This window comes from Mercenaria mercenaria, chromosome 1, assembly GCF_021730395.1.
Source record: "Mercenaria mercenaria strain notata chromosome 1, MADL_Memer_1, whole genome shotgun sequence".
In the NCBI taxonomy this organism is placed as follows: Eukaryota; Metazoa; Mollusca; class Bivalvia; order Venerida; family Veneridae; genus Mercenaria; species Mercenaria mercenaria.
In genome coordinates this window covers 60,505,523-60,532,742 of record NC_069361.1, presented here as the reverse complement: position 1 = coordinate 60,532,742, position 27,220 = coordinate 60,505,523, and the positions used below count along the sequence as shown (strand labels likewise).

Genomic DNA, 27,220 nt, shown 5'->3' with positions numbered 1-27,220 from the left:
TGTCATGGAAGAGAAAATAAGTCAAGTTCAAACCTGGTACTGAAGGTCAGGGGTCATTTTTGTATAAAAATCACAAAATGTAGAATACTTACTTATTATTTCGTTCTAAAATAGCTTGTTACAATTCACTGTTAGCAATTTACTTTAATGTATACATGTGAAGCAAGGTCAGCAATGTAGGTCTTATCCCAATAAGTCAAAGGTAAACCTATTATCAAAGGTCAAATTTGTGCACAAAAAAAAAATTGCAAAACAGCAATTTGCAATGATTTTCTTTATTGTTTTAGGGTTTTTTCGTCACTTCTAGTAAAACTTATCATTATTCATTTTAAAGTATACATAACAGACAATATTACTGTTGAAATATAAATGAAAAATTAGTCAAGGGCAACCCTGACATTAAAGGTCAATGGTCATTTTCATGTAAACATTCAAAATACAGCATATTTAATTCTTTCTTCGTTAAAAAATATATTGTAATTTTTTTCATTGAAATTAATTCTTTCTTATGTAAATTTGTAAGGCAATGCCAGCAATGCAGATCTAATTTTAAAAACAGTGATTGGTAAAGCTTATATTAAATGTAAAAGGTCAAATTTGTGCGGAAGACCGCAAAAATAGCATTTTTGCAATAGTTTTCATTGTTTAAAATTATTTTGTCATTAGACGTATCTTATAGTTATTCCTTGAAGTTTCAAATATATATATATATATATATATATATATATATATGGGTCAATTTCAACGATGAAGATATTATCAGACACGAGTCTAGATCAGCCCTGATGTTAAAGGTTAAAATTCGTTTTCGGGAAAAAAAATTCAAAAGATAGCACTGTTATTTTATTCCTTTGTTCAAAAATATCTTGTCGTTATAACTCGGTGTTAATTCATTTTAATGTTAACCTGTACTTGCTGCCTTACTGCGTTCCATCTTCTTATGGCCGTTTTATATCTTAAAATTAGATGCGGCAATGAACTGCACCGTATTCTGCAGGTAGCTGGCATCTCCCCATAGCTTGGTTTCAAATGGGATGTCTGTGGGCCAAACTTTCTGGCGTGCTTCTTCCAGATAGGAATAGCTATGCAGGATGTGGAAGGGTGTTTGTTCCTCTGACCCGCACTGATATTTAGCTGTCTCTGCAACACCAGGCTTCTTCATATGTTTTCTCAGGCCACAAAGTCCAGTGCGCAGATGGAAGATAGTTGTTTGGCTGTGCCTGTTTAGCTTGTGTAGACTGTCATGACTGTGCAGGTAGCCTTCATTTATGTTCTTCCACGCAACTTCTGACGCAAAGCTGTTCTTCAGCAAAGTCTGAGCTTCTCTGTATGAAGTTGGAGGTTGGGGCTGTATATGCTTGGTTGCTTCCTTTGTAAGTGTGTTCGCAGCTTCATTTCCAGCTATGCCCACATGTGCAGGAATCCACTGAATTGCTACATTGTTGTTCTCAGACCGGAGACTGATGTTTTCCAGCAGCTGTCTGATTATGTTGTCTGATGGACCTGCTGAGAGAGCCTGAAGAGCTGACTTGGTGTCTGTTAGGAAAACAATATTTTGTCCCTTTTCTCCTCGTTCATACAGTTGGAGTGTGGCCGGTGCGAGAGCTTGCATCTCGGCTCTGTAGTTGGAGCATCTCTTGCCGACTGGATGAGAGAGTGTGAGAGTGGAGCTGTCTGGAACTTTGATGCAGGCACCACTCCCAGCATTCTGAACTGCCTTTTCCATTGATCCATCGGTATATGCCTAGATCCATGAGTGTGTTGGATAGCGGTCATTGATCATTTCTAGCGTAAGAGATTGTTTGGTGAGACTGATGTTGTTTTCCCTTTTCTTCAACTCCTGGTACCTCCAATCTGATCTCTGGAGCACATTGTCTAGGAACTCATTCATCGGACACAAACGGCTCTGCCTCTGTGTCCAGTGCCGCTGCTTTCCCTTTTTTGCAGTTCTTTGACGATGAAGTCGAGACTCTGTTGTTTCAGTCTGTTCTTGGTTCTGCTCTCGAGTTTTGAGTTGAGTTTGTGCTTTGTACTCTCGTCTTGTCTCTTATGGCTCAAGGTTGGCTATCTTTTCCATTTCTTTTATTGAAGTTGTTTTCATTGCTCCGAGCATTATCCTCAGGCCTGAATTTCGAACATTGTCCAGTTTATCTTTTTTTTTCACCGAGAGTCTGGTCAGGAAGGACCAGTGCGACCTATACATTGGTTTAAGGAAATGCTGTTTTTCATTAAAATATATTTTACAATGCATTTCTATATCTGTGCGCATGCTTGAATATGGCGGTCATAAAAATTTAAACTTGACTGAAAAATACAAAAAGAAATAAAAATGTAATGCTTTATATTGTGAAAATTGGACTAATTTGTGGACGGATTTTATATTTAATGGTTTATGACGTCAACGGTATGTCTTTTAATTAAATCTGATGACCAGAAAACGTAAAAAGGAAAATATTGTAGTGGCTGCGGTTCACTGACCCGTGACAGATGATCAGTGACCTACGACACCCGCCAAAACGAGCCAATGTACGTTGGGATAGCTGGGAACAGGGCATTCTGGTATACCGCACTCTGCAGGGAGGACGCCATCTTCAGAGACGTAAATACATTCAGTATTCTATCGAACTACGTAGTTCAACCACCGGGAAATCATTTCCAATAAGTAAGTAAACGATATGTCAGCTATTGTTAATAACAAACTTCTATTATATGCTGATGATTCAGGTATTCTTGTCTCTGGAAAAGACATCTCACATATTGAAACTGTTTTATCCAGTGAACTTAAAATTGTAAGTGAATGGCTTGTTGATAACAAGCTTTCTCTACATCTTGGAAAAACAGAGTCAATTCTTTTTGGATCTAAACCCAAGTTAAGGCCTCAATCAAATTTGAACATTACATGTAATGGTACAAGTATTAAAGCTACTAATTCAGTGAAGTACCTTGGTGCAATCTTGGACCTGTGATAAAATTGCAAGATCTGTGGTTTCCTAAGCAAATGCCCGTCTGAAATTTTTGTATCGTAAGAGTAAATTTCTGACTCTTCACACCAAGAAAATGTTGGTAATGGCTCTTATTCAGTGCCACTTTGATTATGTTTGTTCTTTCTGGTATTTCAGTTTGACTAAATACTGGAAAAACAGGCTTCAAACTACGCAAAACAAGATTATTCGGTTTGTCCTTGGTCTTGATAGTATGTCTCATGTTGGTCCTGAGCAGTTTAGGTCCTTGAATTGGTTACCCGTGGTTAAAAGGGTTGAACAGTTAACTCTCTGTCATGTGCATAAAATAAAGATGGGTAAAGCCCCTGAGTACATGAATGATAAATTTGTACCCCTTAGCTCCATACATGATCGATGCACAAGGTCTAGAGTAACTGCTTTCCCTAGTCAGGATTCCAGTGTTGGTTATTTGTATACTGATACTGGGCGGTTCTCATTGCCAAAGGTTGGAAGCTTTGGCAAAAAGACTTTTGCCTTCAATGGTATTGCTTTGTGGAATCACATTCCACAGGATCTTAGATATATTACTTGTCCTTCTAAATTCAGACATGCCATCAAAATCCAATTAATGACCAGTTAGTTTTCAAACTTTCTTATTCCATTTTATCTTGTCACTTTTATGTTGTGCATGATATATTTCTGTTTTTTTTTTAGAATACTGACCACTAGGTGTCTAATACTCAAATACTGTGATAGTAATGTGTGACATTAAATACTGTGATAATACTTAAAACTAAATTAACTGTGATACATCTGATTTAAAGATTTAATATGTAACTTATTCTTAAAACAAATACATGACTTTCTGTGTCATGCCGCCAATAACAGGGACCACAATGGAAATAAGGGGAACTTTTGTTTCTTTTTTTGTGTTATCCCTGGTATTGGTGTGCATTTCATGGTTTAGAATATATGTATGATTGTATTAGTCTGCTTCCCACCATATTGTTGTTATATATCATGCATCTGTTTTATTGCCATGTTTTATAATTGATATATGTACACTTTTACTAAATAAAATCAATCAATCAATCAGTCAATCAATCAAACCATTACTTATTGTTATTTATTAGTGAGAAACACTATAATGGTGGCAGCGGTTTAAAAATTATCGCTGCAAACGCTACCAAATTACGACAAGAGTGGGAGGGGTAACGATTGAAACTAATCGTTACCTACCAGAAACGGAATAAGACCGTAACCTAGGTCTAAAAAATCAACGTACAGCCTTACTTGGTATCTACCTACAGCCCTCTTCATAGAATATACGGCCAATCCGAGAAAATAATATATTCCACTGAAACAAGTGGGAATATTCGATCTGGATCAGAAATTTTGGAAAAAATAAACTTCGATTTATGAATAAGAAGAATATATTCATTCTTAATTAATTCTTATATGTTGCAGATCTACTTTATTAACGTTGACAGTTTTGTCAGTACACAGACAGTTTCACAGTGGTATTGCTTGGTTTGACGAAGGTGTGTAGTGGGTCTGGTCTGTTTAAAATCAACTAACAGTCTACACTTGTGGTAAGTTGTTTTATATTCTTCAAAACAGTGGCGGAATCTAAGTCAGATACATCATCAACACCTATTGCCATTAATTTTGCACCTGTGGATGTACTTGTCACTATTCCAGGCATTAAGCTGAAACTAGCTAATGCTATAGTGGCAGTAAGGGAGAGTAGTGGGAATATCACCCCGGAGATTTTCTCAACTATTGCCCGCAGAACTTTTCCAGAGGAAGTCTTGAACAATATTGACTTCATTCTAAATCGAACCTTGCATGAACCTGAAAGTGATGATTCTCAGGAATCATCAGGTGATCATTTAGACTCTTCTGGTGAACATCCTGATGCACCAGAAAATCAAGATAGTCTTCTGAATGCTATAAAAGCAGAAGAGAAAAAAGGTACATGGGGTCTGATTTTATGCAGTTACTGTCATCGGCTAGAAGAATGATCACACGTCAAAATGATGCGGTGAGAGAAGACTTGGTAAGTAAATTACCTAGTGTCCCAAAAACATCAACACCGACAATTAGCAATGTCCAGACTACATCTCCGGGGCAGTCAAGTTCTACCATTAATCAAAAAATGACTGCACCATATACTCCATTACCATCTGCAGTAAAAGGTTTACAAAAACCTAAATTACACTTTCATGAAACACTTCATCAGCGTTCAGGTAAAATTTCGAATAATAGTCAGACAGAGATACGACAATCAGTATCAAATAGTAATCAAAGTGGAATTCGACAGAAAGACCCATTAGGTACCCTTCCAAAACATCTGAGCTATGATGGAAAGGGAAGTTGGAAAGCATTTTTATGCAATTCCAGCGATATGCAAGAACTTACGCATGGTCAGAAGAAGAATGCCTGAACTGTTTGTGTTTAAGTCTAAAAGGTAAGGCTTTAGAATAGCTTTCGGTAGTTTCTGATGGTAAAGAAATGAACTATCAAGAAACCTTAAAGAAACTAACAGACAGATTTGACGAGCATGACATACCAGCTACTGTTCAAGCAAAATTCATGCAATCGTCTCAAACTATTGGTGAGACGTTAGAGGACTGGGCTGATAGGGTTCTTACTTTGACTGTGAGAGCTTTCAAAGGTTTACCTGAAACATTTGCAAATGAACAGGCAGTAAACAAATTCTGCCAAGGCATGGAGGATAAAGATGCTGGAGAATATGTTTGTAATCAAGCTCCAGGAACAGTACATCAAGCTATTCAAATGGTAAGAAGGTACCAACAAATTCATGTAGCTATGCATGGTAAGTCGAAACCTGATAGGCAAAAAAGGAGAGTAGATTACGACTCAGAAACTGTAAGTGCTTTTAATCAAATACAGCCTTCAAGGAGTGAATATGTTCAACAACAGGGCCTGCAGAAAGCTCTCCAAGATCTAGAGGTACGGTTAAAGAAAACAATTATAGATAAATTAGAACAACCAGGTAAGAGAATGAGGCCAACAAGACCACGATTTGAACATAAATCACGGGCTTGTTATACATGTGGAAAAGAAGGACATTTTAGAAGAAATTGTCCTAATAAACAAAAGTATAATTTAAACTTCAAAGGGTCGGAGAAGAAGGCCGCACCCCAACCCCCAAGTCAGTAGGCCAAAACCTGCACACAGAGAATAGCAAATCAGAAAACCATGATTTGACTAAATCGAGTAAGAGACATGGAGTAAAGGACACTGATATGGAACAGGTAATCGTCTGTCAAATGAGGTCTGTCTCACAGTTTTCCATCAATGTACAGGTATGTAACAAAAACATAACAGCAGTGGTAGATACAGCAGCACAGGTAACAATAATTTCAGATGTTATCTATAAATCATTACCAAACCCACCGCCAATTAAGCGGGAAGTGAAAATGAAAGCTGCTGGAAAAGACATGGCAATGTCTGGCTATGTAGTAGGTCCTGTAAAATTGCAGATAGGATCCAAATCTTACACAGAAGACATAAATGTAGCTCCCATAGAACAAGACATGCTGTTAGGTTTCGATATACTGCACAAAGATAAGGCTGTATTAGACATGGGTAAAGGTACCTTATCATTTTATGGGATGACTTTGAAGTTAAATGAGGCAAGCCTAGATACAAATGAGATGCCAAGCATTGCTAGGGTAACAGTATGCAAAAGACAAGTGTTACCACCACACTCTGTAGCTAAAATTCAGTGTCGTATGGACTTAAACTTACCAGACTATGTTATCGAACCAGAAGAAAACATAAAAGCCAAGTTTTTATCTCCGAAAGTGGTAAGAAGCTCAGGAACTAAACCCATCATGTGTCTTTTAAATACAAGTGATAGATATAGAGTGCTGAAAAAAGGTGAAAACATAGGCAATGCTTATGTCATACAAGATTTTTTCAGATCCAATGACTCTGGTATCACTTCACAGGTAGAAAGAGTGTCACAGGTGGAACTTGATCCAGTTACATCTGAAACAGACCCGTTGAAACATCTACCCAATCACTTGCAACAAGTTTTCACTGAATCTAGTGAAAATTTAGAAGAAGATCAGAAGGTAAGCTATGCAAAGATTCTAATAGAATACCAAGATGTATTTGCTAAGAATGACTTTGATCTAGGCAACTTTACAGCTATAGAACATACTATAGATACAGGTGATGCAAAACCTATCAAACAGAGAATGCGGAAAACCCCTGCATGTTTTTCTGGTGAGGAAGAAGCTCACTTAGAAAAAATGTTACAAGCAGGAGTTATACAAGAGTCAACATCAGATTGGGCATCTGCACCAGTGCTTAACCGGAAAAGGTATATCATTATCATTATTATTATATTACATATAGGATGATAAAAGATACAGTAATAATATTGAAAATAATAATGATAATAAAACACAAGTATAGTGCTGACAAACAATAATTTTCGATTTGGAAATTGATTTTCATGTATTCATGTATCAACATTATTTGAATATAAAATTATTCTGTTCCATCTATACTCAATTTTCATTTTCAGTATGTTGTCAAATGGGACTTTTTTATGCTTTGCTTTGTAACTTTGGAATTCACATTCTGTTTTCAATTTAGAAAATTGTTATTTACAGTATTCTGCAAGCTTTAGATGAGTGAAAGTCACATTTTTCAGAAATATCACAATTCTCCAGACAGAATTTGAAAAAATAAAAACTTGCATGTTTCTTTAAGTAAGTTTCTCATTATTTCATTATTGTGAAAATAAGTTCCTGATTATTTTATTATTGTGTTTGAACAACAAATATTTTTTTTACGTAGAAATGCAAAAAAAAAAAAACAAAAACAAAGAAAACAAACTAGTATAACTTTAAAAGTTATCAATTATTCTTTAATTTAAAATAAATTACATTGTTTCCCCTTCTCACTAATAGATACACTTGTAAGGTAGACTGACTCTCCAATAAACAATGTACCTTGTTTATTGGAGCCATACTGTGATGGCCATTAGCCCTCAACTGTGCTGGTGAAGACAAAAATCCCTTGGCCCACTGCCAAAATCTAGGCCTTTAAATGTTAAACTTTACGCCTATTTCGACAATTATAAAGTTGATAACCACATTTCTTTGAAAATATTACTAAACAAAGACATTTTTTCTTTATGGACTTCAACTTGTATATCTATCAATCTTTCCCCTGTCATCCTTTTTTTGTTGTTTTGTTTTGGGTTTAACGCCGTTTTTCAACAGTATTTCAGTCATGTAACGGCGGTCAGTTAACCTAACAAGTTTTCCTGGATTCTGTACCAGTACAAACCTGTTTTCCGCAAGTACAGCCAACTTTCCCACATGAATTATCAGAGGTGGAGGACGAATGATTTCAGACGCAATATCTTTTATCAAATCGTCACGGAAAATACGCCCCGCCCGGGGATCGAACTCGCGACCCCGCGATGTGTAGACAAACGCTCTCCCTACTGAGCTAAGCGGGCGGGCTCCAAATCATAATGTCTAAATCGGTGTTTTAGAGGAGATTTTTAAGTTTGAAATACACCATATACATGAAAAAAAGGCGATGTTTGGCACAGGATGAAAATATTTGGGCGATGTTTGGGAGCAGGTTATTGTAAACTTTATCACAGATAGCGCAATGACCGTTTTCGACGCTGTCAAGCAAATTGTTTGTAACGATAATATTCAGCAGGAGTAGAACGTGTATATCTAAGAATATACATTCAGTTTTTAGTGATACATCTTTCTGAATATATGTATTGCTGCCTGTAGTTTCTGTTATCATTAAGGAAATCCCTCGGATAGGGAACAGCCTGTCATACAGCCAGGCATGTAAGATCCTTATATTCTTGCAAAGCCAACAAATACCAGGTTAATCTATATTCATTGAAATTATTCTTGTTATTTTTTTAATATATTTTCAGTGCTTAAACATAGACGCCGACCTATTCACAGCAGATTTATCACCATTAAAGAGTTCAATTTGTATCTAACTTTTCAGAATTTTAATGTCATGTCCTACATGTATCTCATTTGGGACGAAGTTGTGTTCGAAAACTAATCGACAACGTCTTAAAAGAGTAGATAGCATATATTTCCCATTAGAAACGTTTTGTTTGATGCTAATGAAACCATTTCTTGCACAAGTGAAACTGACCATGTTCTCTGAGTGTGTCAATAACGCCCGGCATTGTTTTATACTTCGTCGAAATCTCTACTTTCATTAATATTTTCTTCTTCGCAGTTGATTCTCTGTCGCATCACCTTTAATTGTACGGATTTCTTTTGGACTGTGTTCAAAATCTGTTGTTTTTGTAAGAAATTGTAATAAATATTTGTTGTCTTGGGCATGTTCTTGTGATATTACAACAATTTTATCCCTTCTTTTTAGTTTGACATGTATTTTGCCGTCCTCAGAAACCTTCATGTCATGTGATACTGGTTTCACATTATCGAATAGTTTAATCTGATTCCACAGTTATCCTGTGAGTACAGTAATCTAGTTTCATTTCCTTATATTTTAGAAGGCCACTAAATGTGACTCTCACATAAATGATATATGCCAATGCTGAACATTTTCCTGCATCTGCTTATATATTTAAAACTGTAACATTTCTTTAAAAAAAAAATTTATCTTGTTAAATCTTAACCTGCTTCGGAAGTCTGAAACTTAATGTTTGTATAACAATAAATGGTCTTACTAATTGGCTGACACAACTCGTCTTGTATTGAATTATGGACAAAGACATATGCATGAAACAAATGATATAACATCCTGAAGCAATCGGATAAAAACAATAGACACAATTGCTTGACATGTGTCCAAATTGGTCACTGCACACTATCTGCTAGATATGTATAAAGGAACACGCGTCTCCAAATGAAAACCAGAATATCGTGTACTAAACCGTTAAATACATACAGCAAAATCTATTAGATACAAGTAGGCTTCTTTTAAAAAAGAAACCTAGGAGAGGTCCAGTGTTGCTCCTTTTAAAGTTATATCAGAGACATAGATAACAGTTGTTATCAATGTCTCTGGTTATATGATAGGTTGTGCTATAGACGAAAAACAGTTTCCCTGTTGCAGGTCACTGTGACCTATTAGGGGTCATAGTCACTGTGACCATGACCTAATGACCTCAAAATCAATAAGTCATCTTTAGGTTATGAAAAACCACCACCTATCCGAGGACTGTAGGCCCAAGCATTTCCTAGTTACTGAATTTCATTTTAAAATGTTCAAAAGCTACCACTGCAATAATTGTACACTGAACTTGGCCCTGGTGAAAGCTGCCAAATTAGCATCTTACCATTTTTACGAGAACCTCACCTGACAGGCTTGTTTGTCAACTGCCCCGTTCGTTTGGGCCCAAGAGAGTAGCTTCCGTGAAACTTTTAGAAAAGCTTAGAAGAAAATCCCAATCGAACGGACGTCTGCCGGAAGTGAAAAATTATATCATTCTTTTTTAAATGTATTTTTTCAGAAATTTTTATTGTTAATGTGCTATTTGAAAAAGAAATTCTAAACATTTTATTTGTTCTAGTTTATTACTCAGTTTGTAAGGTTTATATGTCGAATTGCCGCCTTGTTTTGATCACGTGATTAACATCTCCGACTATCGAAGCTCGAAAGAACTCTTCTTACTCCGGCAGGTCTTCCGAACGGAGCAAACGAACCCGACAGTTAAACAATAAATTCATTTAATTGAACGAAATACATTTTAACGCGATTCAATTCATATGCATATCTTTGAATACTGCGAACAAAGAATAGTGTTACGCCTTAAATTTTGTTATTGTTTTCTTTATACCTTTTACGCATAGAAAGATGTAGTTGGTATGTCTGAAAGGATGGTTATTCTTTCTGCCTGTACTGTATAGTAATCATAGCCATTGGATATAGGCTCCTTGCCTACAAGCGTTTCTTCCTTTTTTTCTCCGCCTCATGGCTAAGGCTGCGGGGATACTAAGATCTATAAAAAGAATAAAAATCTTGTCAGCTCCCAATAACATTTATTTTTCTACGAAGCCAGAGTTTTTTTTTGTACAAACATCCATATAAATCACATACATAACATCAAGCATACATTCAATCAATGATCAATAAATTTAAGAAAATGATAAATAATTTACCGAGCCTAGAGACTAACTCTTTAATGAACCAGAAAATCATACTCTAAGTTTATCAACTAACAGTTTTAATATACACAAACAAATATCCTACCATTCTGGTTTCTTACATTAAATCGACACTCAGCCAACATACTGCCTACTCTAGATTTGTTTCTTAAACACATTGAAATGCCTAAAAGTTACTTTTTCGGTTTTATTCAGTTATTTGATTTCCTGAATACATCTAAATTTGTTTTCCTATGAAGAGTACTCACGACCTAGAATATTATTAAAATAGACCGAAAGACGCAAATTAAGCGACAAGTTCTTAATGAAAGTACACTAAGTGATTAAGAATTTAGAGTACTCCTCAATAAGTTTCTTTTCTCTCTATGTGAATAATAACTAGTTCAGATTTCATTATAAAGCATAATTTCTGTAATAAATCAACAGTAAAAAGAATCTACTAAATCTTACTCATAAACAAAAATACTTTGAAGTTTTCTGAGATGCATAATATATGTATAAAACTAAACTATAGAAGTACAAATCTTACACATGAACGACAAAAATACTAAGTAGCTATCTGAATAGCTGGATAGATATAAAACAAACAATTCCAAAACACATGTGCCTAGCATTAAGATAAGATCTCTGTTAAAATTTAAAAGTTACCAATCCAGATTTTACAAAGTTGAAAAAAAAATACAGAGTACAAAATTTGACTTACCTATAAAAAGAATAAAAATCTTGTCAGCTCCCAATAACATTTATTTTTCTACGAAGCCAGAGTTTTGGCTTTCTCGGGGTAGCTGATGTGCTTATAAAGGATTTGGAAACGGTTGATTCCTTCATAATTATCCAATTAAAAATCTTATTACAAATTCAACTGACCAATGAAAAATATGTACATAAAATCGGTTCGTCTCGGACCCTAAAACAGGATATGGCAAGTAAGCAAATTAACTGCCTTAAAACTGCCCATAATACAGAAAAATGGTGTCTAAGAAAATCTTTGATGACACAATCTAATCCCTATTTACTGATTAAAAGCCATGTAACCAGTGTGCTAATTGTAAAATGTGTTTGACATCTCAGTTAGATATTTCTGTTCAAAGGTCCTTATGCGTAATCGCAGGTAATGTATTATTAAAGGGATATAGCGTTAGACATCTGCAGGCAATAGATTTCCACCTTGCAAATACCGTTATTCAATTATATATCTATCTTTTATTTGTTTAGATCTACCTTAACATGTTTTATGTCTGTACATGTTGAATTGCTTAGACTCCAAACTAAATACATTAAAAGAATTTCATATAATATAACAACAATTTACATCTGAATATGTATAGTTATTGAAATCAAAATTATTAAAGAATTTCATAGAATATACCAAAAATTTACCGCAGAACAAGAGTAAATATATATCTATATATATTTTTTGTTTGTTAATAACTGAACCGTTTCCAACATTTGTGTAACAATAGTATTACACTATATTTCTTTATTTTAAACGAACAATTATTTTCGTCTAAGAGGATTTCAAAACTTACTTGTGCGCAAGCGCATTGGGCCATTTTAGACTGGCTCGCCGTAATTTGCGCTAGAAAGTGAAATCTAACGCCGTAAAATTAGTTAAAACGATCATTGCGTTATTTGTGATGAAGTTTACAATAACCTGCTCCAGAACATCGCCACAATTTTTTTTATCATGCGCCAAACATCGCCCGGTTTTTTCGTGTATATTGTGTATTTCAAACTCAAAAATCTGGGCCGTGTTATCTCTCATATAAAATGTCGTCCATAATCTACGTCAACATCATTTACTATGAATGCACATTGATTTAATTTCATGCGAATTTACATTATAGTTGTTTTTCCATCTAAAATCAAGTTTTCAGTTCAAACAGTATTGAGTATGGCATTATCTGGAACATTTTCCTGTGCCCACAAGTTTGTTAATTTGAGATAGTAAAGAAAAAGCAGTGCTGTAAATGAATGAATGAACGAACAGGTTCATTTTTCTAGGTATGATTCTTCTCCCTGATGTCAGACACTGATCGTAGGTGCAGATGAAAATATCTTGCTCGGCAGTAACTGTTTAGATGGTAACGATGCTCTGTAGAGTTAACGCAAAACAATTACCCAAGTGCCGGGTACTGCTATCCATACCTAAAAATGTTTAATTCCTTTTTTGTATGCCGTACTCTTCATGTAACATAAAGGGGAAAAACGAATGTGTTTCTTTTAGGTACAAATTTACTAAACCAGCATAATATTTTCATTCATGAGTCATCTTACATGTCGGGTGCAAGACGAGTTTTTCCAGCATAGACGAAAACATTGGAAAAATTGGAAAAATTCTGTACAGATTTTATTTTTAAGCCATTCAGTTAAAACATACTCAGTCAAGTCAATTATCGGTGTAAACATACTCAGTCAATTATCGATTACATCTAATAAACCCGGTAAAAAGTGAGTTTTTAAGTATACCTTCAAAACGCATACACGTTAAAAGGCACTAATATTGGACTCACTCGCGATTTTCCTAGAGAAATTAGTGATGCCAAAAAATTTCTCTGGCAAAGATTTATAACTGAACGCTCGAAACATGGTCATAAAAATGTGCAAATAGTTTACCCGGCGGCACTAAATGTTCCCGGACTGGTATGAAATTTTGAGAGGTTCGCAGCACGCAGAGGTTTCTAACAGGGTTGCAAATACTGTCAAGAAAAACAATGAAAACATACGCCAATCTTATGCTCAACAGCTTAACCAGTCAAATCTCCTAGAAAGCCCTCGTGAAATGGAAACAGGGCGCTCGATTCCCAGTGATTCGAACGATCTTTCTCTAGAATAGGGGGCTACTACCAGCATGGCCATCCTTCATCCGGGCTCGAGCCCTACACATCCGCACTCCATGCGCAACACACCACGATTCCCACTTGGTAGTGGATCACTGCCACGCATGACAGACGATCAACCTGTCAGACAAGCACCCATGGGAACGACAACCTCTACATCAGCCCGCGACAAGGGTCCCGTACCAAATAAGACCGGGCCCTCCGAGACCGTGCCCTCGAATCCACTTTTGAACAATTTGGATCCAGTATTAGCCACAGAGGCTATATATATCCCACCGCAACAATCACGTTTCACGTTTTGTTCCGTTTCGCAAAGTACCAACACCTGTGTGGTTATTGGTACTTTGCGAAACGGAACGAAACGAGATAGAAAAAGCTAATTTGGTTATATACGTTTTCAATATGCTGACAAGTAAGAATTAAAAAATAAATAGGAGAATCAAATTTCATAACAAGCAGTTACATGCAAGGAAATATGCGCAAAGTATTCCCTTCACGAACATACAAATTCTCCTGTAATCTTCACACATAAAAAGATAACTTGCAGATCCAAGCTCGACAGTTATACAAACATACACACATAAATGATTATCCGATATTCCTGAAATATTTCATGCAAATAAATTAAAATTCTCTCGATTCGTTCCGTTCCGCAAAGTACCAATACCTTACCAATAAACATACTAAATGATTTTAACGACTACTGACAAACGTGGAAATTAACAGTCAATATGAACAAAACTAAAATGATAGTATTTGGAACAAACAAACCAGACAGATTTAAGTTTTCCCTAAATGGAGAAACTGTCGAGGTTGTAAAAGAATAAAAATACCTGGGGGTCCTATTTTCATCGTCTGGAAGCTTTCTTAATGCTAGAAAACTGATCTCTAGTCAAGCAAATAAAGCCATGCACATTCTATATACAAAATATTGAATATTGACTTGCGAACTGACATCCTATTAAAACTGTTTGACCAAATGATATTACCAATTCTTACATATAACTGTGAGGTTTGGGGATACGAAAACTTAGATATAATCGAAAAGGTACATACCGATTTTCTTCGAAAAATAACAAAAAGTAAAATAAGTACTCCACATGCTGTATGGTGAACTTGGTAGATACCTATTAGAACTCATTATTAAAAGTACAGTAATTAAATTCTGGAGTAAACTAATTTCCGGAAACCAAAATAAGATATCCAAAATATGTTATGACAATATGTTAAATTCCAACACTAATTTTAAATGGCTTAATTTTGTCAGAGATATTCTAAACTCAACGGGAAACGCATACAAGGGATACAACAAAACACAATCAACCCTAAATATATTGATAAAACTGTCAAGCGTACCCTTCTTGACCAATTTCTAAAAAATGGGATAGCCAACTTACAAACGCGCCAAAAGGCATCAATTATAGAATCTTTAAAAATGAAGTTAAACTTGAACCTTACTTAACCATATTGCCTAGCCACTTGCGTCTTTCGCTATTTCACTTCAGAACTGGTAACCATAAACTACCTGTTGAAACAGGACGATGGCACAACTCCTACGTCCCACATGAAGACAGGAAATGCACTTTGTGTCCGTTGAATGAAATCGGCGAAGAACATTATCTGTTCAAATGTCCCCTCTTTAATCTAGCAAGAGTCCGTTTTATACCCAAAAATATTATAAAAGTCCCAATGTCCCGAAGTTTATGGAACTATTCTCTTTGGAATCGGCACATCTGCTTACAAATATTACCTATATGACGCAACTAATAATGAGACATTTTAGAAGATAAAATGACTTTAAGTGTACCTAGATTCTAAATTGTGTTTCGTTCTTGCAAAGTCACCTAGTAAAATGATAGACATAATAATATAAATATATAACGAGTTACCTTTACATTAAGTGCCTGTTTACATCCCGCACGCAGACGTGACACATTAATTCAATGTCCACTTATTTACACTCTGAACCCCTTTCCGTATAAATCATCTTTCCTAAGACCGTCGCATGGCAACACACGAAATTGGCCAATCAAAAATATCCATTCAGTTCAAAAATACAATAATATTATAAATCCAGGCGTGGCCACTCCCACGAAAACCAGAAAGTCGTGCTTTCCGTGCTAGATCGAAAGTTATTAAATTATTTTCCGAACTATAGAGATTTTGTTAAAGACCCTTTGGTGATTTTAATTCCGCTATCTATTAAAGTCCCATTATGTTTCAATGAATTTAGAATAACAAGAGACTATATTTTCTATAAGATTAACTGTACATCATTATAAATAGTTACAATACAAACATAGTCATTATGGCTTGGAACTTTCATTACTAGTACTCAATAAATAGCTAGCGTCTACGATGAAAAAAAAGAAGAAATAAAACTAAATGAATATACTTGACAATGTTACCTTACAACGAAATTTGATTAACTTCGTTGCTTTAGTTATTTTTTCTCTATGTAGATGAACTAAAAGAACACCACTGTCCCCATATATTGAATATTATTTGTCTGTTGTAATACACTCCTACAATCTGAAGAATTTATTTAATCATGTTGTTACTATTATGTAACCTGATTGCAAATAAAAGCAATTGTTGGTGTTAAGTAAATCTTCAAAACTAAGAAAAAATAATACCGTTGAATGATTTTGGTATACTGTTACCAATGCGTAAATCCGTTTTTCACACCACATATTCCGGAAGCACACTGGTTTTCCCGTTTGTTTATTAGCGAGCGTTACGAGAGCTAAAATTAAACTTTATTTGTACCTAGATCTTATTTATTTATTTTGTTGGGTTTAACGCCGCACCGACACAATTATAGGTCATATGGCGACTTTCCAGCTTTGATGGTGAAGGAAGACCCCAGGTGCCCCTCCGTGCATTATTTCATCACAAGCGGGCACTTGGGTGTTCTACACCGACCTTCCGTAAGCCAGCTGGATGGCTTCCTCACATGAAGAATTCAACGCCCCGAGTGAGGCTCGAACCCACATCGGTGAGATCTGGTGCTATTTGGTTTGCATAATCTTGATTACTACATTTTTTTTCTCTTGCTACCGTAATAGGGATATGAATATGTTGGAATGCACAGTCATGGTTCTTCTGAGTTTGTTTGCCTGTTGTTTTTGTTGATTAAAGTCTCATTATTTCTCTGAAATAGCATTATTTTCCTTAGAGAGAAGACCACGAAACATTGTCAAATTGTACAGCTCCCTAAATGGTACAGAAACAGTATATATTTGGTCTATCTTCGAAAATAATCGCCGTAAAACGCCGTGTAGTATTTTGTATGGATGACAAAATACTGCCAGTGTTTACATATTATAATCGGCGGGTCTCGTAATAACTCGGAAAGACGCATAATTGAATGGCTAGAAAGACATTTTGCCCCTAAGACATTTCAACCCCAAAAGACAATTCGACCCCATAGCATTTCAACCCCAAATCCTTGGACATTTCTTAATTTATATGAAAAGTGGTGTATTTATTTATCACTTTTAGAGATAATTATTAAAGATACCATGTACAACATGCAATAGAATGAAGAAATCGGGATTGTGTTGATCTCTTCTTTTTTTTTTAAATGTGATATAGGTTTGGAATTTTTTTAATATTAGGATAATTGAGTAAATTAAAATTGCTTAATTACCAAGTGTGCCTTTTAGATAATATTACTGCCTCTGTTGTAGGATTAGATCCCAAGAATTCCACTGAAGATAATATATAACCGATTATTTTGACAGGAAATAATAATAAGAAGAAGATTTTATTCAAGACTTGAGCTGAAAGCTCCTCATCTTAACATACAATTAGCAATATAGCAAATATATAAGGTCAAACTATACAACAAATAAACATTTACACATTCAAAAAATAAACATTCAAAAACGAGAGTAACAATTCATAAATTACGAAGCTTTAAAGCAATAATAACTATTTCATACTCTCTCATTTAAGAAATTTTCTCTAATTTTCAAAGCACAATGTATATAACATGCGAATTCATTTAGCACTTTTGCGTTAGTTGATGAGATCAGATGTATAAATGTTTGCATACTATGGTGATGAAAATAATATTTAGCAATATACCGCTTTCTGATTGTTTTATATTTCGGACACACAATTATAAAATGATATTCGTCTTCTATGCCATTTTTATTTCTACATACTTCACAAGTTCTTTCAGATCTATCAATTCCATACCGACCATATATCTACCTGTTTCAATACGAAGTCTATGAGCACAAAGCCTAAACTTTGTTAATAATTGTCTATATAGACGATTATGCACAACACTTAAGTATTCCTCATAACCAAAATTTTCTTTAACATACTTATACACAAATAGAACACTATTTTCTTTCACACCGTGTTTCCAGTTCTGTATCAACAAGACGCTGTTTAAAGTCAGAAATAATATACAATGGAAAGCGACATAATTCCCCGTAAATTCCAACATTACTTGTATAGATTTTTACATTTAACAAGTTTTTGCAAAATTTCAAATGTATTTTTTCGATTTCTTTACATTTCGTATATTCCCACACTTTTGAGGAATAATTTAAAATAGATGTTACAAAAGAATCAAATAGACTACACATCGTCTTAGGTGTGAAATTAAATTCTCTAGTATTACAAAATAAAGTGTTCATAGCTTTCAACGATTTCCCAACAAGCATCTGCATATTTGAGTTAAAATTACCATAAGAATCAAATACAACACCTAAATAATCAAAACTGTCAACTATTTCGAGTCTTTTACCATCAAATGACCACACTTCATTATTACGAACTCTTCCACGACGTCTGAAAACCATCACTTTTGTTTGTCCGTATTCACTTGTAAACCCGAACGGTTACAATATATACACAAGTCATTAAGGCTTTGTTGTAAATCATCAACATCATTAGAGAACAGAACCATATCATCTGCGTAAAGAAACATTATAAGAATAACATCATCAAAGTTTACACCACTTCCGGGTCTAGACCCAATATATATAGTTCCAAGTCTTCTATAAACATAGACCATAGTAATGGTGAACAAATCTCGCCCTGCTTTAAGCCTACAATTGTTTCCATAAAGTCTGAGTATTTATTACACTGTCTGACTCGACAACGGACATGTTCATACATAGATCTAACTATTTGTAACATTTTCCCACTAATGCCTAGTTTATACATTGTCTATCTACAAATCACATGGTGGTCACATGGTTTACATAGACTTATATAGGGAAAACTTTGAAAATCTACTTGTCCAAAACCATAGGTCCTAGGGCTTTGATATTTGGTGTGTAGCATCATCTAGTGGTCCTCTATCAAGATTGTTCAAATTATCTCCCTAGGGTCAAATATGGCCCTGCCCTGGGGGTCGCATGGGTTACATAGACTTATACAGGAAAACATTTTGAAAATCTTCTTGTCAAAAACCACAGGTCCTAGGGCTTTGATATTTGGCATGTGACATCATCTAACGGTCCTCCACTAAAGTTGTTCAAATTATGTCCCTGGGGTGAAAAGAGGCTCCGCCCGGGAGTCCCAAGTTTTACATAGACTTGTATAGGAAAAAACTTCAAAAAGCTTCTTATCTTAAACCACAAGACATAGGCTTTTGATATTTGGTATGTAGCATTGCCTGGTGGTCCTCTACCAAGATTGTTCAAATTATTACCCTGGGGTGAAAAGAAGCCCCGCCCCGGGGGTCCCAATTTTACATAGACTTATATAGGAAAAAAAACTTTAAAAATCTTCTTGTCTGAAACCACAAGACCTAGGCCTTTGATATTTGGTATGTAGCATTGCCTTATGGTCTTCTACCAGGTAAAGCATCAAATGATCAGCAGAAATAAAAGTGGATGCATCTGAAATATATTTGGCATACTGAAACGATACTTGTTTATTGTAGTGGCATGTGCAGTGACAATGACATTGTCGGTCGTAGTTAAAACATAAGTTCAAGTTTCAAGTTTATTCATATATATTCCTAGTGATTGGCCGACAATCGGCGACAATCGGATAATCATCGGTGTGGCATTCATGATCACGATCGCCGACTTTACTTTTCCCTGACCGTCTAATTACTTGGCACCCTCAATGGATTATTTAGTTGTTCCTGACCTTTTTCTTTCTTGTATTTACGGTTCTTTGGGGGCAATTACGCCAAGGGAAACTACTCTTCTGCAAAAAATGGCTTCCTCCAACGTCTCGAAAGAACTCGAGGTCATCTATGATCACCCATATTTTTGAAGATATATTGCTTTTACAAAATATAGCTTGAAAAACCATCATCCCAAATTCTGGACATTAGTATGGCAGTATGCATAGCATGCCGTAAGACTTATGCAAGCAAAAGTATTTTCAATTTTTAATTTTATGGGATTGAAAACATTCCAGTCTTTAACTAAGAATTAATAAATCGTTATTATCTTTTTTTCTGCTCCAAGTAAGTTTTAATTTAATAACACAATATCACTGGATTAATACTGTCTGTCTGCACCCTGGTGAAATTAAGACGAGTACCTGAAGTTGAATATGGCTAATTACTCTGTATCGTTACGAAACGTACGGGTGAGCAAAATAACCGAAACTTAACATTTATTTGCAAATATGCTATTGTAAAGAAACATAAAATAAGCGTCACATTTCATGGACTTCATTTATGTCAATAGGTAGATAGACCCAAGACTCTAGACTCAAAACTGCCGCACTAACCTTACCGAAACGAAATGTAACATATTGAACTTTCAATTTTTACAATAATCGGTATTATCGGATTTTGACACATTAAATAAAGAAGGATAAATTCGATTTATTCGTTAAATCTTTTAAATGGTTTAAAATAACGAATTTGCTTCGGCGGCAATCCTTGATTTAATCTTTCCTCTAAATGATGATATAATTTTAGAAATGTTTATTATTTCACTTACCTTTCGAACCGTTTATGTAACCAGCCTTATTTTCCTTTGAAGTCAATAGTAAAACTCTAATTTTGGACAAAATGTAGGGTCAGTTTCGTTGATACATTGCACAAAATAAGAAAAACGGAAAAAATAATCGTTTTTGCTTCGGCGATGTTGCAAAGAAAAATTAGTGTCGACTCAACTGTGTAAAAATAAAATAAATATTTTAATTATTTCGCTTACCTTTTGTGCCTTTTATACAATCACTATTACTTTTGAAATTAAGACTCGGACCGGCTAGGAAATTTCCAACGTTTCCCGAATGCAAGAGGTAATATCAAAGCAGACGACTCGGTTACTTTAGACGTTTACAGCGACTTTGTGATCCAAAGATACATGTCTATGCCCAAGTTAATTTATGTTTTAGATCATCATTATTGATCAAGTTTTTAGCTCTTTTTACTTTTCCTTAACTGATTTAAACTTGTTGAAAACAAAACATCTTATCATCACATATTTTGGCTGAAAGAAGGAACGATAGATAGATATATACATTCAAAAAATGACACACACAAGGATGAAGTTGTGTGTTCTAAAAAGAGTTATCTTGATTAATTGTTTTCTTTAGACCGTCAAAATATGACCCATGGATATATAATTATATATTCGAACCGTATCATTAGCATGTTCACATGTACATTAGAATAACTACAACTACAGAGATAAAAAAAAACAACAATATTTTCGCTATTTTGTGAAAAAAACGAGCTGGATGGGCCCCCATTCCGGTCATATCCAGAAGTTCAGTAAGGACTATTATATTGAGAAATGCAATAAAATTGGGCATTGTTCTTGCAGCGGGATCATTGCAGGCTGTTCAAAAAGTGCAAAATTGATGATATTTGCATGCTATTTTTAATGGATGGTGTAAATCTTTCGTTTACATAACTTTCTTTATCATTGTATGAGAACCCTGATCTCGCCATTAATTAAAAGCACAAAACATGAGCGCAATTCATAAAATGGCCACACTGGTTCTGCTTATAAGGGAAGTGCAAAATTGCGACTCGCTACATGTAAGACTGTCTGTGCCCAAAATTTTCGAATCTAAGTGTACCCTGCTACCTAAATTGTGTGAATAATCTTTGGAACAAGTACGAAAGTTGCTGCAAAATGCAGCAAAGGGAAACTCCGCGCCAAACAAAGCGGTACATGTAGTACTGATAGAACAGGAGGTGATATAACGATACTAGTCTATGTTGTAGACCATAGGCAAACATACATTCTGATGGGGTTTCATGAATGTTGGAGAAAAGTCATTGTCTTTATAATGTGAGCAGGATTTTTATTGTTGTATTTAGTGACCTAATTATTGACTGATCATGACCCATATGCGAAACTGACCTTTAAGTTTCGGTATATGGAATGAAACGTATTGTATACACGGCCGTGGCCGAGTGGATAAGGTCTCTGACTTCAAATCACTTGCCCCTCATCGATGTGGGTTCGAGCCTCACTCAGGGCGTTGAATTCTTCATGTGAGGAAGCCATCCAACTGGCTTACGGAAGGTCGGTGGTTCTGCCCAGGTACACGCTCGTGATGAAATAATGCACAAAGGGGCACCTTTGGACTTCCTCCACCATCAAGCTGGAAAGTCGTCATATGACCTATAACTGAGTCGGTGCAACGTTAAACCCAACAAAATAATTAAATACATCATTTTATCCCGCCTAGTGGCCTGAAACTCACAGTTTTAAAGGAACAAGAAAATTATAACTCAAGTGTAATATGTTGGCGATAACGTTGATGTATTTACTAAGAGGGTATTGTTGTTGTTGTTTTTGTTTTTTTCTTCACCTCCTCCTTAGGTGAACAGCTTCTGAATACGCAGCAATGAATATTGACTAAACAGTTCACTACTATGAACACCTTTACCACTTTATACAGTCATATACTGATCAACTGGTATTTTGGACGGACAAACGGTCAATGTTGTTCAATCAGCCACCTCTCAAGAAAGACCATTATTCTAATATTGCTAAAGAACCTACTTTAAAATGCAAGTCACGTTGGTTCAAAGGCCAGTTTTTTGCCTTACTGTTATAGGTGACATTTGTAAAAGGTTTGACTATAATTATGCATATCAAACATTAAACACATAAATACGGCTATTGGTATTTTACGGAACGGAATGGAACGGAACGGAACCAGGTTTGGGGCACTCTATGGGGTATACCTGCAATGTTACAAAATATGGTTTGAAAATTACGAAATTATTAGTTATGAATAACACCTTTTGAACTGAATTCCATAATAGCTTCAATTCACTCAATTGAATGATTTTAGTAGACTTATTGAAAAAAAAAGAAAGAATTTGTCTGGTTCCATTCCATTCCATTCCGTTAAATACCATTACCTATATGGGTATTGGTACTTTGCGGAACGGAACGAACCACAAACTTTTAACAGATTTCACATTCATCTGCAATCTCAGTGGAATGACCAGCTGCACTAACGGATCCAGGTGGGGTGCACCCTGTGTCACTCTACCTCACAATATACTATGTCAAAAGGGAAATAGATCCCATTTTTTTCCATTTGCGCGTAAACCGGGACCAAATGGGCATTGTTTCAATCGTGGAATAAATTTTACATAAAATAAGACATTTTTCTTGCTAATATTGACATGTTTTCGAGTTGTTTACTTGAAAACGAAAGTAGGGTGTTTATTCTGCTGACCGCTTTCTGAAATGCGGCAATATGAGGGTACCTGATTTTAGTTTACTTTCATTTTACTGCATACTATTCTACACCCCTTTTTCTTTTCGTTTTCTTGAAGCAAATGTATAGATATCTTGCGGAAAATAGGTGTACGACAGAGTGAAAATCTAGAAACTGTATCAATATGTTGATCTGAAGTAGCTGAATTTTATATGAAATATAGAACATGTGTTCGCAAGCATTAATTTGAAGGCTTTAATCATAATCAGCTAAAGATACAAGTGAGAAATATGTGACAGCCATCGACACTTATGATGATAAAATCTGTAAAAGATCCCTTGGAAGCATAAAATGCATCCAAAAAAGAAAAAAGGCAGACTCCTTTGATTGAGAGTAATAAACCGGCTTAAGCGGAACTCTATTACACATATATTGAATGGACTCCATAATCCCAAAGGTCCAAAAAATATAACAACACTGAATCCAAGTATGTGGAGACATTTTACAGACGCCACACGGCACTTAGAGTCATGTAGTCTACAGACAATGTTTGATGGAGATCCATCAAGTGGTTCATGAGAAGAAATTGTTTAAAGCTTTTTCATTGTACTGAGGTGGCGGGTGATTGTGACATCTTTTTAGTTCGTTCCGCTCTGTTCCGCAATATACCAATACCCATATAGATAATGGTATTTAACGGAATGGAACGGAACATGATGGATTTATTTCAATAAGACTTTTAAGATAATTTAATCAGATGAATTTATGATATGATGAATCTCCATATAATAGTGTTTATTCATAATTGAGGGTTTCAGTTCTCAAGCCATATTTTGCAACACTGCAGCTATACACCGTAGATAGGTAATATATAGTACAGAAATATGCACCGATCTATGAGTCAAGTTTGTAGGTAATGTTTGAAAGTTACAGCAAATGATTGTAATGAGGTCTTGCATAAATGTAATTTTTTAATTGGTTCCGTTCCATTCCGCAAAATACCAATACCCATATATGTAATGGTATTTAACGGAAAGGAATGAAACACGATGAATTTATTTTTAATAAGGCTTTTGAAACAAGATGCCGAAATTGACCTTCGGGCCTCCGTGGCCGAGTGGTAAAGGCCGCTGAATTGAAATCACTTGAGCCTCGCAGATGTGGGTTCGAGCCTCACTTTGGGCGTTGAATTCTTCATGTGAGGAAGTCATTCAGTTGCCTTATGGAAGGTCGATAGTTCTACCCAGACTTCCGCTTGTGATGAAAAAAATACATGGAGGGGCACCTGGGGTCTTCCTCCACCACCAAAGCTGGAAAGTCACCATATGATCTATGATTGTGTCGGTGTGACGTTAAATCCAACAAAAACAACAACCAAACAAATTGGCCAAAGTCGCTTACCTGTTTTTTTTCTATATGTCAACAGACAAAGTTTGATGAAGATCCTTCAAGTTGTTCATGAGAAGAAGTTGTTTCAAGCGTTTCCTACTTTTATCTATAGCGGCTCCTAAAAACGGCCTCCACTTTAACAAATTTGAGACAGGACCTCATAATGATGATAGCAGGTAGGTCATTGTACTGAGGTGGCGGATGGATGTGACATCTTTTCAGTTGGTTCCGTTCCGTTTCGTAAAATACCAATACCCATATAGGTAATGGTATTTAACGGAATGGAATGGAATGGAACCAGACAAATTCATTTTTTCAATGGGTCTAACTTAAATAAATTAATTGAGTGAATTGAAGCTATTGTGGAATTCAGACAATAAGACTACGAAAATAATATAATTGAGTGAATTAATGCTATTATGGAATTCAATTTAACAGTGTTTTTTTTTTCATACCTTTTGACATATTTTATTGTGGGATTGGGGAGACCGGGTGCACCCCACCTGGATCCGCTAGTGCAGCCGGTCATTCCACTGGGATTGCAGATGAATGTGAACTCTGTTTTAAGTTTGTGGTTCCGTTCCATTCCGCAAAATACCAATGCCTATATAGGTAATGGTATTTAACGGAATGGAATGGAATGGAATGGAACCAGACAAATTCAATTTTTCAATTTAAGTCTACTAAAATAATTTAATTGAGTGAATTGAAGCTTTTGTGGAATTCAGTCAATAAGACTACTAAAATGATATAATTGAGTGAATTAATGCTATTATGGAATTCAGTTTAATAGTGTTTTTTTCATAACTTTTGACATATTTTATTGTGGGCTGGGGAACACCAAGTGCACCCCACCTGGATCCGCTAGTGCAGCCGGTCATTCCACTGAGATTGTTAAAATTTTATAGCTCTACTACCCAAGGACTATTTTCCTTTAACTCATGGGGCACTTTTCTTTCTGACATCATGGCCCCTCGTATGCGTTTCATTTCCATATTTTTTGATTTCCTTGATTTGCTTTCATTTAACTTTTTGTCCAATTCCAATAACACTCTCTCATACACCTGGCTTCTCAGGCCATGGTAACTTTTTCACCACAAGCTGTGACTCGCCGTCACATTCAACCTCTTCTTCTGAAGACATAATTTCCATACACAGCATAACCTGTTTCCTTCTCTTCTTCTCTGTATCCCAGGATGTTTTCAGGGAGACTGCATTTCGTCGGTTTTCCAGCTTCTATAAGGAATGACAAGAGACATTTCATTACACCATGAAGATTTACTAACTCTCAGAATACAGATATTATTTTTATTTTTCAAAATTGGTCTTAATGTTTTGTACTGTGTTCGATTTAAATATATTTTATGTAGGTGTCAAAATAAACTAATTAAAATGTAACTTCATGACTCGTATCATAGACAATAACTTGATACATGTAATTATGTGCCAAACATTTGCATACATGAGTGCAGACCAGCGCCGATAATGTACAAGTAAATTCAAAATCGTTTATTATGAATTACATACCCTTTTTCTTCTGCCATAGAGAACAATTGCCTGCTTGTGTCTGACATCTTTCTCTGTCGACACACGACGGTTTTTGTCTCTCAGGAAGATAAAATATCTCTTGATTCCCTCTGCAATAAGAATGAATATGATGCATTCACATACTGTATATGCCAGTGGCGATGCTTAATTGTTGTGTTTCTTTTAATCATGCAGTGTGATCAGCATCATAATATCGTAATAATCTTCCAAAGTCGATTAATGTTCTTTCTGTAATACTGAACTATAATGGTAAGTGTCTAGGTTTCCTTTTTTACTTTCGAATTTTATGCACATGATTATGTCGCACTTACAGACAGACTGCATTTGTACCTTTGATGACTATATCTTGAGCACTTGGATAGATTCCCTTCACAGAGGTAGCTATTGAGTTGGTCATATCTCGGTTAACATCTGCGTCAAATCTGAAATATAAGTTATTTTAGGCAATGCCCCAGATAGCAGACATGCGTTGGCCCAACGTTGGGCCAACGGCAGACTCTTCGTTGGGCCAACGAAGATTTCTAACGTTGGCCCAACGCCATTTTGCTAATTGGCGCAACGTTGGCCCAACGGTTGGTACACCGTTGGCCCAACGACTTGAATCCTACACTTATCGTTGGCCCTCCATTGGGCCAACAACTGGTATTCTGCACTTATCGTTGGCCCTCCATTGGGCCAACAGCATTTTTTCGACTATGATGGT

The 27,220-nt window shown here is 35.6% G+C and overlaps 3 protein-coding genes across 3 annotated transcripts; 2 read left to right on the top strand and 1 right to left on the bottom strand.

Annotated features, from left to right (window-relative positions):
• Positions 1 to 5,456: 5,456 nt before the first annotated feature.
• Positions 5,457 to 6,128, top strand: LOC128559029 (uncharacterized). Its single transcript, XM_053549930.1, has one exon. It carries the CDS (start codon positions 5,457 to 5,459, stop codon positions 6,126 to 6,128), a length of 672 nt encoding a protein of 223 aa, XP_053405905.1.
• Positions 6,129 to 6,214: 86 nt separating this feature from the next.
• LOC128559022 (uncharacterized) lies at positions 6,215 to 8,902 on the top strand. The gene is made up of 2 exons (XM_053549845.1): positions 6,215 to 7,299; positions 8,896 to 8,902. The coding sequence occupies exons 1-2, from the start codon at positions 6,215 to 6,217 to the stop codon at positions 8,900 to 8,902; spliced, it is 1,092 nt and encodes a 363-aa protein (XP_053405820.1).
• A 16,970-nt stretch (positions 8,903 to 25,872) lies between these two features.
• On the bottom strand, positions 25,873 to 26,811 carry LOC123551123 (uncharacterized). Its single transcript, XM_053549785.1, has 3 exons — positions 26,793 to 26,811; positions 26,497 to 26,606; positions 25,873 to 26,205 (listed from the first exon to the last, which is right to left on the bottom strand). Exons 1-3 carry the CDS (start codon positions 26,809 to 26,811, stop codon positions 26,026 to 26,028), a joined length of 309 nt encoding a protein of 102 aa, XP_053405760.1. The 3' UTR covers positions 25,873 to 26,025.
• Between the last annotated feature and the right edge of the window lie 409 nt (positions 26,812 to 27,220).

What these genes read in the sequence shown, in the direction of transcription:
- LOC128559029 (XM_053549930.1), top strand. Translation starts at nt 5,457, where the DNA reads ATGAACTATCAAGAAACCTTAAAGAAACTAACAGACAGATTTGACGAG.
- LOC128559022 (XM_053549845.1), top strand. Translation starts at nt 6,215, where the DNA reads ATGGAACAGGTAATCGTCTGTCAAATGAGGTCTGTCTCACAGTTTTCC.
- LOC123551123 (XM_053549785.1), bottom strand. An exon ending in TCTATGGCAGAAGAAAAAGG is followed by an intron (nt 26,206 to 26,496) that starts GTATGTAATTCA and finishes CATTCCTTATAG; the next exon opens with AAGCTGGAAAACCGACGAAA.